The sequence below is a fragment of the Porites lutea genome, chromosome 13 (assembly GCF_958299795.1).
Source record: "Porites lutea chromosome 13, jaPorLute2.1, whole genome shotgun sequence".
Classification (NCBI taxonomy): domain Eukaryota; kingdom Metazoa; phylum Cnidaria; class Anthozoa; order Scleractinia; family Poritidae; genus Porites; species Porites lutea.
In genome coordinates this window covers 17,068,400-17,082,978 of record NC_133213.1, presented here as the reverse complement: position 1 = coordinate 17,082,978, position 14,579 = coordinate 17,068,400, and the positions used below count along the sequence as shown (strand labels likewise).

General features: G+C 40.0%; 2 protein-coding genes across 2 annotated transcripts; one reads left to right on the top strand and one right to left on the bottom strand.

Moving 5' to 3' along the window:
• Window positions 1–59: 59 nt before the first annotated feature.
• On the top strand, window positions 60–3,423 carry LOC140922955 (S-adenosylmethionine sensor upstream of mTORC1-like). The gene is made up of 4 exons (XM_073373004.1): window positions 60–169; window positions 1,055–1,337; window positions 2,360–2,474; window positions 2,645–3,423. The coding sequence occupies exons 1-4, from the start codon at window positions 61–63 to the stop codon at window positions 3,401–3,403; spliced, it is 1,266 nt and encodes a 421-aa protein (XP_073229105.1). The 5' UTR covers window position 60; the 3' UTR covers window positions 3,404–3,423.
• A 995-nt stretch (window positions 3,424–4,418) lies between these two features.
• On the bottom strand, window positions 4,419–14,209 carry LOC140922473 (uncharacterized). Its single transcript, XM_073372456.1, has 10 exons — window positions 14,113–14,209; window positions 13,027–13,146; window positions 11,787–12,323; window positions 10,008–10,421; window positions 9,127–9,363; window positions 7,612–7,883; window positions 6,969–7,089; window positions 6,279–6,433; window positions 5,653–5,893; window positions 4,419–4,939 (listed from the first exon to the last, which is right to left on the bottom strand). Exons 1-10 carry the CDS (start codon window positions 14,207–14,209, stop codon window positions 4,419–4,421), a joined length of 2,715 nt encoding a protein of 904 aa, XP_073228557.1.
• Between the last annotated feature and the right edge of the window lie 370 nt (window positions 14,210–14,579).

Sequence of the window (14,579 nt, the reverse complement as noted above, 5' to 3'; positions counted from 1 at the left end):
GATGTCCGCACATGCTTTAGTTTTGTGTACTGCTGAACATTTGCAGGCTCAATGTTCAACATGGTCAATATGGCGGACGATCCAGCCGACATGGAAGGTTGCGATCAGCAGAAACTGGCAGATGTTATCAAAGGATTGCACGGCAAGCTAAGGAGAGAGTTAAGAGAAGGTAAATAATGCCTCATTTGTTAAGATGCTAGTTATCTGTCGAGTTTAATTCAGAATTTGTTGATATATGGGCTCATCATTTTTACATGTAAAGCTAGCATATGTCATTCAACAGCGACGCTCTTTCCAGTGGGATAAAAATAAAAATAGAAAAAAAAACATCAATTACAATTCATGTTCCTTGTAAAGATCCTTATACAGTATTAAAAAACCCTGCGTTACGGAGAACCGCCTAATACGCGCACCTTGTTCTTATGGACAGTTTGCTTTGTACCTTGGGAAAGAAAGCCCTTACATTTTCTCTAAATTCACCCCGCCTAATAAAGACACCCCAGGGGCACCCAACGTCAATTTTTGGAAAATATCTGTTCGGAAGACGATTTGAGATCTAGAATTTTCGGAACATTTGTTTTAAAATTTCTTGCTTGCCTGCCTCTCCGAGGATTTTGGAACATCTAAAAAATGGTATAATTGTCCATTTGTAACGGATTTTTACCCTAAAAAGGTCACCTAGAATTTTCAGGAGCCTTTTTTCTGGCTGAGATTTTCGAAAAGGTAAGCTTTCATCCCTATAATTTTCGGATCGCTAGACTTTCAGCTAGGAAATCCGAACAGATGAAAAATTTTTATGGGATAAAAATATGCCTATATCTACCATTTAAATGCTAAAATACGTTCAACAATGCCATGTTTTAGTGGTTTTGATCTATATTCTCATTGGGTGCCCCTGACACCCTGTTAATATGGACACTGTCTATGGCCCCCTCTGCATCCGAATTAACGGAGTTTGACTGTACTATAATTGCAAAATTTGGAGACTTTCTTGGGTCGATTTAGATTTTATTAATTTTGTTTAATCCTTCATGCCTGTTTTCTAATGATAAAGCAAATGGTGACCACAACAAAGTCTGGCAAAGCCACTGTACTGACAGGAAATCATTGGAGGAATATGCATCTGCCATGTACATGTTAGCTGTCAATCACTGGACAAGACAGTCCCCAGAGGGAAGGGTAGAGTGGTGTTATTCAATGGCAGTGGAGTTCTTCAGTGGGGGAGGACTGAAAAAGTTGAAAGAAAAACAGAAAAGGAGACGACAGTTTTCTGAAACTGTGAACAAATGTTGCTGCTGTTTTGATGCAGAGGAAAGTGAGATTTGTCCTAGTGCTAGGTAAGTGTTTTTTCAGAGATTATCAGCAGAGAACTCTGATCACTTTGAAGGCTTAACTCCTTTAAAAAAAAGTGCATGTAGAGACAGTTGCTGAATAGGAAGTGTGACTGTTTCAAAATGCAAGAAAGTTGTCAGGTGCCTTGTGTCATGCCTTGTGAGTAACTACTATGGACCCTCAAGATCCCGCAAAAAACCTGGCCCCAGTTGTTCAGAAGGTTAATTATATATCATTATCCACTGAATATATTCTCTATTCAGTGGATAACACAATTGGATTATCTAATACTGATCTGCTGGATATTGATTTACCCCATGGATAGTGCTGTACAACACTCTTCACTTCACCACTAGGCCCAGCCACAAATCCAGTGATCCACTTTTTCAATGTTCACTTGTCAACCAATTACCCCATCAACCATACAATAAGGGTGTACTAACAATTGGAACACCAATTTTTTCCAATTTTTTGCCAAGTTGGCAAAAAACTGCAAACCCCATTTTGTATAGCCTGTTCCAGGCTCAAAGATAGTGAGGAAAGCAGATTACAAGAAGTTGCCTGCAAACTACGTGGGGGTTGGGGAGAGATGGAGTAGGGGAGCCTGTGAGCACTGTTTCAATACCTCATTCCGATGTCCAGCTCCTGGTATACCCCATGATTGGTCATTTGTGACAGGTTACTTCAACACTTACTTCAGTCATTTGGCTTCGCGCATGCTGAGTTTTACATACATGCCAAGGACAGAAACCCTCCCACACAGCACCTTTTGATGTTTTGACCTTTGACATTTTGACAGGAGAAAAGGCTTTTTTTAGGAAGAGGGCAAGGTGGTGTGTGGATTAAGGTATTTGAAAAGATGATTGCAGGCTCTCTCCTTCGCTTTTCCCACCGATTTTTTATCATTCCCTATTTCACTGCTCACTTATTTTTTTTATTCATTGGCACTGACCAAGGGCCTGGCACAGGCTACATCTTGTGATTTGAGGACAGTTATATTCATGGTGAACATCATATTTTTTCCCAGATTTCCATCAGTAAATGGCAAGTTACTTCTTCTTGATGTTGGAAGTTGTTTCAATCCATTTGCTGTTTATAACAATATTGATCCACTTGCCATAGATCTGCAGCCTGCAATCTCTGTAAGTATGACTTCTTCTTTGATCAATGTTAACACCAACCACCTTAGTCGGTTTTTTTTTTCAGTTTGATAAAACGCCCTTGGGTGCCTTTGAACAGTAAGGTAAAACTTGTAACATTTTACATTTTATGCATTTTAAGCTAACAAAGTAACTGTAAACTTATTTTACAGACTGTTTACAGGTGTGATTTTCTTAATCTTGAAGTAAAAGAAATGCCTCCTTTAACTCAAAAATGCTGTTCTTGCAAGAATTATGATACAAGTATGAGAAATCCATCAAACGAAATGTCGCCAGAAAAACAAGACATGGCTGTCCCAATTTTTACTGAGCACTTCTGTAATGCATCAACTGGGTCAGAGGAAAGCTCTGAAACATCTCCACAAAATGGCAAGCTTTTGATGAGCTCAACAGCATCAAATGTAGTGAACAATGGAGACAAACGTAACTTGACGTACTTAGAGCACTATTTAAAGGAATTAGAGGGCAAAGAGATCAATATTCTTCCATCAGAAATGTTCCACGTTGTTGTATTTTCCCTTCTTTTGTCTTACTTTCCTTCTGCTTCTCAACGATGGGAATGCTGCCAAAAAGCCCATCAACTTTTACAGACAAATGGTTTGCTATTAATTGTTACGCCAGACTCCAGTCATCAGAATAAAAACTCTGCAATGATAAAATCTTGGAAGACTGCTATTGAGTCACTTGGATTCGTGCGGTTTAAGTATGAAAAACAAACTCATCTACATTGTATGGCATTTCGTAAGGTTGCACCTTGCCACTCTTGTAACTATGGCACGGGTGATGCCAGTATGATGTACATTCCACAGGACTTCCAAGAGGAAGAAGAGAGTGGGTACCCTGTGGTTTCACACAGTGAAGAAGACAGTGCTTTAACAATGGAATGTTTTAGTGAATTGCCAGATTTATAGCTGAAAGTTAACATTCTGACCTTACTTCATGGTTAGTTAGTTTATGAGAATTTTTTTATGATTTCTTGACCCTGGTACTATTACGTTTGTGGACAGGAAGGGTGCAAGGGTGGAAGGGGCTGCAGTTAGACTGGGAGCAGTCTCTCTTTTGCTCGAAAATCTGCAAGTGAGAGTATTTGAGCAGCAAAGTCACGCGAGTTGCGAGGGCGCTAGTTACGATCACAGAGTTTCGAGCAAAAGAGAGACTGTTCGCAGCGTAGGCGGTAGTAGGCAATCGCATGTATGAGTTGCTTGAAATACTAACCCTTTTACAGTGTATACCTGTTGTGGTCAGCTACATTTAAAACCAACTTTGATGTTCTTCACTCAAGAAGAGTATACTCTTCATTCCTGATAGTTTACAAACCATTTCTTTCCTGTGCTGTTAATAAAAATACACAGAAAGCATTTTCTCTTTGCTCTGTGGATTTACGAATACTCTAGCCTTCAGAACAAGCGTTATTATTATTTTTTTTTGCGTTTCTCAGGTGAGTGAGGGCAAGCGCAAAGTGGCGTGGGCGTGGTGTGCAAGACACGCGCAATGGGGTAAGGCGCGGAAATGGTCTTTTGGGTGTGTGTCTCGGGGCGGAATTGAACATGACATGGTTTGTGGACAGGCGGTATTTTTTAAGCGCCTTTCCCGTCGCGCGTGTCTCGCGCTGTATGCCCGCTTCATGCTCGCTTGAGAAACACGAAGAAGTAGCGCCTGCTCTACACGATTAGTCAATCGTATGAAGAAATTAACTGAAGATAGAAAATTTGACGTGGTCAATATTTATTTTGAACATACAGCATACAAGTTACATTAATGTTCGATTAGGTATCCAGCCTTAGGAAAAAAGTTCTCCTGATCCAAAAATTCAATAAGTTATCAGTTAATTATTTTTCAGTTGAAATTTTTGAGTCAATTTTATTGAAATTTTCCATCCAGTAGAAATATGTAAATATGTCAATTTAGAATGACATTCACAAGAGTTCAATTGTCGGCCAGGTTTGTAGTCCAGTGCAAACCTACCGTCACTAGAAACAAGAAAATGATGTTTTGAGGACAAATCCGTGTATTTTGACTGAACATTGGTTCATGCTCGTGGTGAGACGCCCTTCTTTTTCGCTGTGTTACCATTACCGAAGCGAAAGACTCAATCGTGAGTACGAAGTTTTCTTCCGACTGTTCCACGACAACAGCGGCGGCGAGTAACGCCTGCCCCGGGTCCAGATCATTTTTGGAGGGAGAGTTGATAAGGTCGACGGTTTTTCGCGCCACTTGCTCGCAGGTGTCCAAATCCTCGGGTTTGATCGACGAAAAGACGACGGAGATGTCGTTGGTGTCCACGAGATCTGTGGTCAGCTGACATCTATTGCCGTTAGGAAACAGAGATTTGAGGGTGTTGTGGATTAAGTCAAGCCTGTTGAGATTGTAGTAGGGCTTGTCGTCAGCGATTTTTAAAGTGGCCATGTCTCTTGCGGCGATGTCCAGTCGAATGCTTATTGCGGTGCCTGCAAAAACAAAAATGACTTGATGAAGTTCCAAGAAAAATTGGACTCATGCGTGGGATATGCTTTTTGGGACAATGAAACAGAATACACTCGAACCCCGCTTTACGGACACCCGCTTAATACAGACACCTCATTATTACTGACAGTTTTCTTTGCCCCTAAGGAAAGCCCTTACATTTTCTCTAAATTCAACCCGCTTAATACGGACACCCACTAATGCGGACAACGGACGCTTGTTTTTGCCCAATCAACAGATTCTCTTTGAAAGTCAACCTCGCTAACGCGGACAATGTCGATGTTCCAAGCGCTTCAGTTAACAGGACCGGATGAATTATAGACGTCAATTTTAGACTATTTTGGCATCAAGCGAATTTATGCAGAGAACGGTTTTGATTAAGTGGCATAATAATGATCGATTTTTGAGTGTTTCTGCGGATTTAGACCGTGGAATGACAGCTTTTTGAAGGGCAGAGATGTTTAATTTGACGATGCTTCCGTCCTCTTTTATTTGTTTTGTATTTTGCTCTAACAAAAGATGGCTATTTTCACTTCCCCTTTAGTGTCTGTATTGACGGGGTTTGGTTTGGTGTCTGTATTGACGGGTTTTGTTTGGTCGCAGATACATATGTAGTTATGAGTCGGCCATAGTCAGACTAAACTCTTTTTTGTAAAATGAAACTAATTGTTTCATATCCTGATTGAGAATCACTTACCACAAGCTCGACAACAGCTTCCCTCTGATATAACGTGTTTTGAGCAAGCAATTTCTGGGCAGCGAGCAAGTTCCTCGACAGTTTTGCACCGGCGGTTATAGTTTGCACCGGGGTCTTTACTGTTCATCATAACGTTGTTCTTGGGGTCCACCTGGTCACATGGTCCGGGATAATCGACGTGACTGTTGAGACGAGCGGCGTGACAACTGCTAGCAAATGTCACGCCATCCACACCGCACATCTAGACAAACGAGACCTGTGAGTACAGTTCATACATAATAGAAATGGTAGGCTATGGTAACCTAGTTGAAGCGACAAAAAGCGCGCCGGACGTGAACACTCATACTGGGAACTTCGGCCCAAGGATAATTCTTTTGGTCGGCTCACTAAAATATCAAACCGAAATACGTACAATCCTTACTTCTATCCTGCCTATATCATGAGGAAGGCATGTTTCTCTGTTGCTGATTGCACAAGTTGTCTCGGCGGAAATCCCGGAATACATATGTTTGACGAAATTCCTTGAATAACTTGCGTGACTAATGCGCACGCTTCGCATGTCTTGTTACAGTGACTGCATTTGTTAAGTGACTTAGCAGCATTTTTAAAATAAATGAGCAACTTACCCGCGTGTCATCCACAAAACATTCTCCTTTACAGGGTCCATAATAAGCCAAAGAAATTCCTCGTGTAGACAAAGCGCACTCGCTTTTGTAGGTTTTATGATCTTCACCGCATACGTCACTATCCAGATCCACGCTACAGTCCTTACTGGGATTGACTATAAAAGAGATAATACATGACTCATGACAAACCAGCGACGTGTACTGCTCATAGAGTGTTTGTTGCTCAGCTTTTAGACTTGCCTGCTATTTGAAACTGGCAAGGGATTCTAATTCTTCCGGCCAAAAGAATTGCATACTCTACAATGAAGAGTGTTAACGTACTGCCTTGCCCCCGGGGCCCTGCCCTATTGCTCACATGGAAAAAACGAATCCGAGGATGATGATGCCACGTCTGCGTTATTAGTATATGCAATCAAATGGTGACGAGTGAAATTAGGGAATAATTTTACTCATATTTTCTCATAATTCTAATAATTTGCTGAGACTTTAGGCGAGGGAAATTATTCGGATTTGGACGTGATCCACGCACGATCCACGCGCTGCGCGCGCGACTTGCTGTCCTCGCTTTACGAGAATTATCATGGAAAGATAACATGAAGTGACAGATACTATAGTGTGAAGACTCGTGAGTTACCTAAAATGTGTCGTTTGCGTCAATGTGTCTTATTTTCGTAATAAATTTTTAGTTACCACATCGGTATTGCGGACACTCCACTATGTCTCCATCAGTTGTTGTACTCGTCAAACACGGGCCTTGTATCTTAGCAACACATATTTCATGGTCTGGGCATTTGGCATCGTCGCAAGGGTTCTAGAAAGATAAAATGAATCAAAATGTTATCTCTAACTGGGTTGAGAATGATCAAAAAACAATGTTTACCGAATACTTCCTATAGATCCTCACGAATTACCAGGGCTAACTTTGCAGTTCATTTCTTATTTCACTGATAAAAAGTAAACAATTTACAGTCAACTCTCGACTTGCGGACACGTCGCTATAACGGATACTTCGATAACAGGGACCGAAGCTAAATCCCAGGCTAAAAATAAATCACAGAAGTTTGACTGAAATTAACTCCCGCTATTATGGACTCTCGCTAATGAGGACAATAACTCGAGGTCCCTACAGTCTCCGTTATAAAGGGAGTTGATAGCTTTACAATTTTGAACATAATTTTTGAAAAAAGGAAATAATATATCAGCAATGTCTTACGCCTCAGAGCTAAAACGGTTGCATTATATTTAGAAGATTTTTCGCAAGCAATGGTCACATGGTGTTCATTTTCATCGCGCAAAACGCTGTGATTAAATGTGAAAATTTATTTTTACTAACCATGGTCTCACAAGATCCCTCTTTAACATTCTCGATTCTCAGATCCCCACAATAAAGGGCGTGGCACATCGATCGGTACGTCTTCCAGTTGGGTCCACAGACAGGGAAAATAGGGTCATAATCACACTCCATGCAAGAGTCCTTGCCTCTCATGGTCCTATCCAATACATTACCTCTGGTTCCGTTTTCCTGTGTATCGCTGATGCCCTTTGGGTAATGGGTATAGTTGTAATTTGCAGACGGACATCGAACGCGAGTGCAGAGCAGTTCACCTTACAAAGAGAACAATTTGAAAAGTAGAAAAATAAACACCACCACACTCTTTTTAGACTACGAGTAGTCCCCATTTTTCCTCGGGGATAGTAGAGCGAGCGAAATGCGAGCGCGCGTGAAAATCACCCCACGCGCGAGGCTTTGCTCGCGTGGAGTGATTTTCACGCGCGCTCGTGTTGTACACTCTTTTGTTTTTTCATTACTAATAGGAAACTATACTTCAGATAAGATACTATCCCCACGCCCTTTGAGATCCCAGAGAATGTTTTTCAAATTCAGTTCTCTTTTTCCTCTCTCATGTTTTGGATTCTTGTTCTTATGTGATGATATGTTACTGATTTTTCCATCAAGGCCGGGTTGTTCAAAGCTGGGTTAAGGTAACCTAGTGTTAGTGCGAAATTTGAACTCAGATATGAGAGCTTAAAAAGCAAATTCAGTTTAATTGTCTTTTCCTAAAATTGTTGATTGGATACTCTAAAAAGAATAGAGAACATTATCCAAGGGAATGCTTTTGACACATAGAAAAAGAAACCCGGGTTAAAATTTAACCCCGGGTTAGCTCTAACCAACGTTCCAACGAGTGGGCCCAGAACCGTCATTGCTTTTGGTCTTTCCGCTGTCAAAGAGCTTACTCTAACTTGCTTTTTTGTATTTTGTTTATTTTTCTACCACAAAATAAATTGCAAAGGACAAAAATATCAGGCTGTGTAAGTACTCTTACTAATCTCGTTCTCTCGGTCCGCAGTGTTAGTTAGCATGAACGTAGGTCGTACATCAGCGGGAAGAAAAACGAGGATCCTTAAGTTAGATATAAGTAAGGAAGATGTTCATTATACTTTTTTTAAATCGCGCGCGCAGGAATAAAAGTTATCAAAATTAGTGGCCCTCGAAATAGACGAATCACACCGCGCGTACTGAGAGATGTGATAAAACAACACAGGCTTTGTTTCGTTAAGGCTAAAAAATCTTGAAGAATAAACGGAGTGTTTTTTAATTTTACATTATCATCTGCATGATTTTGATGAACTGTTAGCGTTCATAGGCTGACTGAATGTGCGTTTTTATCGAGCGCAAAAAAATAGACTGTGCGTGTTTGCTCCATCACCCAAAACATATTAAATAACGCGTCTAACTGGAGGAAAAGTGAGCCTAAAGAACAAAAACGAGTCATTTCCTCTCACAAATGTAGCTCTTCGTCTGACCTCTGGGGAAATTTAAGTACTGTGGAAAAAAAAATCTCACCATTACGACACAAGCAGTGATTACATCCGTCAAAATGCCTTTCCCCGTCTGCTATTTCTCCATTCTCCATGGAACATGACCTGTTTGTGCGATGTTGATCACAGGATTGAGGCTTCACCGCACAGACAAGCTCACCCGTCTTGCAATGACACAAGCGGCATTCATCTCGGAGATATATTATGGTATCATCATCTATTTTTTCAGGAACTGCTGGATGGGAGCATTGTATGGAGGATACTGAAAGAGGAATGAAGGCTTAGTGTAAATCCGAGTTGGAAACTGCCCTCCTACCCCTCCCCTAAGCCAACAGTAACATTTGCTTCTCACTTAGGAAAAAAAGGTTGCTTAAGGGAGGGGTTTGTGGGCAGTTTCCCAGAAACGTATAATGATCCGTTAGTTAAGGCTTTCACAAAGGGACGATACTTTATCATCTGTTTACAACCCATCGAGAGACCCATCTAGAGACCTTTTACGAGATCGCCTATAGAGCATTCTTACATGACGTCACGTCCGCCATATTGGTGTCCCAAAACTATGAAACGGCAGCCATGTTGGCGGCCAGGGTGTTCAATAGGCATCGGAGATCAGAGAATTCTCCGCCTAAAGTTTGATAGCCTCTGACTATAATTTATTCAGACGTGGAGCCTCTTTCAAAATATTCTCCTGTAACATTACACCTTTCTCCTGCTACTAGAATTCTTAATTTGTTGGTGTACCAAACCGATCCTGTGGGATTTGAACCTTTTTCATGTGTAAACTCTTTCATTTGTTCCAATTAATTTGCATAGCCCCTGGTCACGTGAGTGAAAACGTTCTATATCGTTCAGGTGTGGTCAGGAGCAGCATTAAGACGCATAAGCTATCTGTGCTCAAACTCAAACCTGGTATGTAGCCTTGCGGAGGGATATTTTCTTCGCCCTGAAATTGCAGCAAATGTCTGTAAGGGCCTCTTCTAAATCTCTGAACAGTCTCGGTATCTGCTGTTTTTGGCTCATCATCTTTTTCCCATTCACCGCTCTTCTTTCCGTCCCCAAAGTCCCGTATCTCCACAATATACAGCTTCTCTTTTGGCTCATCGTTTTCTTCAATGTAGAAATCATTTTCTCCCTTCAAGTCTTTTTTGGTCGTGATTTTTGCATCTCTATCTCTCGTCCCCTGTTGTTTTTGGCCGTGGGCAACTTTCCTTCTACTACTTCTGCCAGACTTACTTCCAAAGGGATGATCTAGATGATTTAGATCCCGGCTTTGTGTGGCGTCTATTTCTGTATGAAATTTAAGGTTCTGTGATTGTCTCTCTAAGAAGATCATGTTTAAATACACTATTTTTCTTATAATAACTTCCATTTTCGAGTTGGGCTGGGACGTTTCTCATGTTTTGGACACTTTCAGCCAGGAAATGTTCTTACAGATAATCTTAAATTTCAAACAACGGAAATCTTATAACTTTTAAGCTTCATTGAGACAACATAAGACAATGATAATTTCATATTAATGAATTAAGTACAATGTAAATGTATTAGCGACCAAACATGATAGGAATGTGTTGAAAGAACAAAATTTTACTTGTACTCTAATTCTATGTACGATATTATGGAAATCAGATTTTCTAAATTTAGGAAAGCAAAAGCTGTGAAAAATAAATTGCTCTTCTCTAAGCCTCGGGTATGTTCTTAGCATTTTCTTAATATTTTGGCAAATTTCTTATAAAAAAAGAGTATATTGAAAAAGTCTGTTTTGAAAACGATTTTGTAGAGACTTACTGCTACATTAAGATCAAACGTAAGACCATTAGAACCAATATGGACGGCAACCGAGTAGGTATGTGAACTTAATACATATGTAGACCCATTAGCTTGAAGGTTACTTTAACAAACTGTTTCGATTCTTCAAATTCCGTCTTGTTCTGGTGTATATAAACCCAACTGCACAAACTTTGTCATAAAAAAAGAAAAAGACAGCCAAATTTGGAATTAATTAGCCATGCAAATTACGTTTCGTTACTTTGAAGATACTGAAAGCACTTTGGCAGTACGGTATACAATACTTCAAATTCACATCAACTGATTTTAAAGAAGGTAAATTGGCCACTGTAAAGATGTTTTCTGCTTCAGTCTTTTGTCAGACCATGCAGATCCCTGAATGAAGTGCGTGTGGGTAATTTATTCATGTTTAGCTTCTTTCAACTCTCTTTTCATTTCCTTATGACCACGGTATTGCAATAAGGTCAACCTTGTCCCCAGGACTTTTCTCCTGCTTTCCGTGGGAAAAGCCCTGTGGACGAGGTTGCAATTGGGGGTGCGTTCGATTGATCGTACTGCGGAGTAAGAATACGCAAAAGTTTTGTTACAAATCTTTTCCTTCGTGATTTTTGGACCAGTAAACTCTACATTTATCAGAATATTTTATTTCAAGCAATTTTCTAGACGTTGCAATGAAATAAGTGTCAAAACAAGTGATTTCTAAAGTTTATTTCATCTATTCTTATTCCGGAATACGTTCAATCGAACTCATCGTAGGTGTATGAACTGTACAGAAAAGTTATGGAAAGACAAAGGGCAGATTCCCTTGAAAACATACATGTGTGACTTATACTGGAGTAACATAACATAACAAGTTAAAGAGGAGTTACAATGAAAACAACAGTAACAAAGATTCATCACCTGCATCACTTTCTTTTGAAGCCTTTTCTCCACCTCCTGAAAGTCTTTCCTCATCCTCTCCAGATTCGCTTTCTGTTCTTTGCTCTTCAGTTATCAAATTGACCTTACGCTTCTTTGATTTGTTTCCTTCTATGTTTGTACTGCGAGGCAAATGTAAATCGCGTTTTTTATCAACATTCTTACTTTTACTGTCTCCAGTTCCTGAAACTTCGTCGCCCTCTTCCGTATCTTCCGTATAATCACGTGGTCTAACCACGTGCTTCTCGCTTCGATGAACGTGCAAAACTCTTAATCGTTCTTGATTGTTGCTTTGCCTGCCAGAAAACGGCGCCTCTTCAATGTCTTCAGGGAATTCAGCTTCATCTTCCTCCGTGATGAAACCAAACTCGCCTTTTGTTTCTGTATTTCCGTCGTGAAAATGAACTTTTCCCTTGCGACCGTTGTCTCCGGAGGATTCATCGTCAGATGTATCTTGCGCGCGGTGCTTATTGAAGACTTGATAATGTATGTCTCTGATTTCTACACTTCGCTCACCTCCTACATATTATAAATGACAAAAAAATCTTGTGATCGGCTTGAAATAGGAATAATTGTAGCAGGATGTCTTGAAATTTAACTTGCCTTCCGTGAGCAAATTTTTATTCAAAGCAAATGTTTATAATTAGACGTTTAGGCACAAGTGTGAAGGAAAACTGTTTCTTGAGAGCCAGTGTTTTCTTAGGGCCTGTTTACATGGAGGAGGGGGACCCCAGGTGGGGTAACCCCTATCGTGTAAACGTGATCAAATTAAAATGAGAGATTAAATGGACAGGTGGGTTACGCCATGTAAGCGGGTTTACTCACCTACCTGGAGTCCCCCACATCCAATTAAACAGGCCCTAAATTATTAGGACGCGTTAATCAACCAACTTTGTTGGTAAGATATTTTGTTCTGTATTAACATTATTGTATCAATTGTCTGCATTTACCATTAACAGTTGCCTCTAACGTAATCTCAAGTAGGTTAGTCAGTAGCCACGTTTCATGACATCAAGGTTAATCTTTGCGTAGACCTACCTTAGCATTCTCTCTTGAGAACTCTCTGAGAAAAAAAATTTCTGCCTTCCAAGTTTACCCCGTAAACCAGCCCTAAGCTTTCCACGCTTCTAGCCTTCTGTGCATTCTTATATAATCTTGTTAGTCCATGTTGTCATATTAGATATAGTCCGTGTTAAGATTTTCTTAAACACCCACTCCTTACCTTCGCCATTTCCAGAAGAAACCGCATTTTCCTCCTTATTCAAACGAACGCGCCTATTCAGAGTTCCATCGTGAGTTAAAGTTTGTACCATTCCCACCTTGAGGTCCCCATCTTCGTCTGCTGAAATAAGAAAAATAGATTAGAGGAATCAGTTGTAAATGTCTCGCTGTTCAGTATATTTTACGTATTAAATCAGGGGGCTGGATTTGAGGAGCAAGCGAGAGCGTGTATTCCAGGGGTATACCCCCAGTGCATGACTCAAGGATACGCAACCTCTCGATACAGCGAGCTGGGAGAACTCCAACTGAAATGTTGCGGATTTCATATTTATCATACCCAAAACAAAACAAAACAAAAAAAAGAACTTTTTAACCGAAGTTAAAATTGAACCTCGACATATATCTGAGACTTTTTAAAGTTAAATAGGATTTTCAGTCGGCAGTTACTGCCTAGATTGTGAAACACTCATTTTGTAAATTTATGAGTGAAGCAAATAGCGCGATGATAATGGAATTTTGTGAGGTTTTTGCCTTGTTTGCTCGTATGAACAAAAGGGGTTTCTACTGCCATTGTAAAAACGAAGGGCATGTTTCATTATTGACAAACTTCCCTCTAGTTTAGAAAGACTTTTGAACAATAACAAGAAAGCGAAGTACAGGAAGATGTCCTTGACAAGCACATGTTAGGCTAGGTTTTAGACGAGTTTTAACATGTCCAATAAGGTAACCACTATTTAAACTCAAGCCGGTATTTAAGTTACCGCAAGAATAAAGGAGCCTAAAAACAGGTAAATAAGAAATTTTGATGCTTTATAATAAAAGTAGCTTGTAAAAGCATTATAAATTGAGTGTAGCATTTCCACATTCAAGTCTTTTTTGGCAAGATCTTTCAAACGAAGAACAAAAAAGTCAAAAAGCTTACAACAGACTGAAAGTACTATCCAAAAATGAATAAAAGAAAAGTAACGGTAAACTTCGAAAGAACAGGCCCAAAATGATAAAGAACGAAACAGTGAATAGTTTTAAGCGAATTTTTGTCGCGGGCGCCTCAACAAAAATATAGTTTTTCAAACTTCTTTTTACTTACCTTGAGTCCTGCTAATTTTTCCACTCACAGTCTGATCGACATTTGAAAGAACTACAATAATTAAAAGGGCTGTTGTTCGCCGCCCATGAAGCGGCATTCTGTGGGAAGATGCTCGAAAACAAAACAAAATGCAAACGGAAAATAAAAAACGTTTTGTCTGGCAACGAAGTCAAATGTCTAACGACAGCTTGACGTCATTGACTTGCCTTAGTGAGTTTCCCTAGGGAGGGGAGGGAAGGTAAATGAAAGTTGAAAGCATGATTGGAACCGAATGGGGCATTCAGGCTTTTTGACTCGTTATCCGTACACGGTTGCGGTTGCTGATAAGAATTATTTTATAAAACACTGTAAAAAGCATTTTTTATACAGTATATCTGAAAGCGAAAATAAATTTTTGAAAACATGCCCGTGAAACAGGAAACTCTATCTCAGTTCTTTGGAAAGTGAAATCATAACGACTAAAAGAA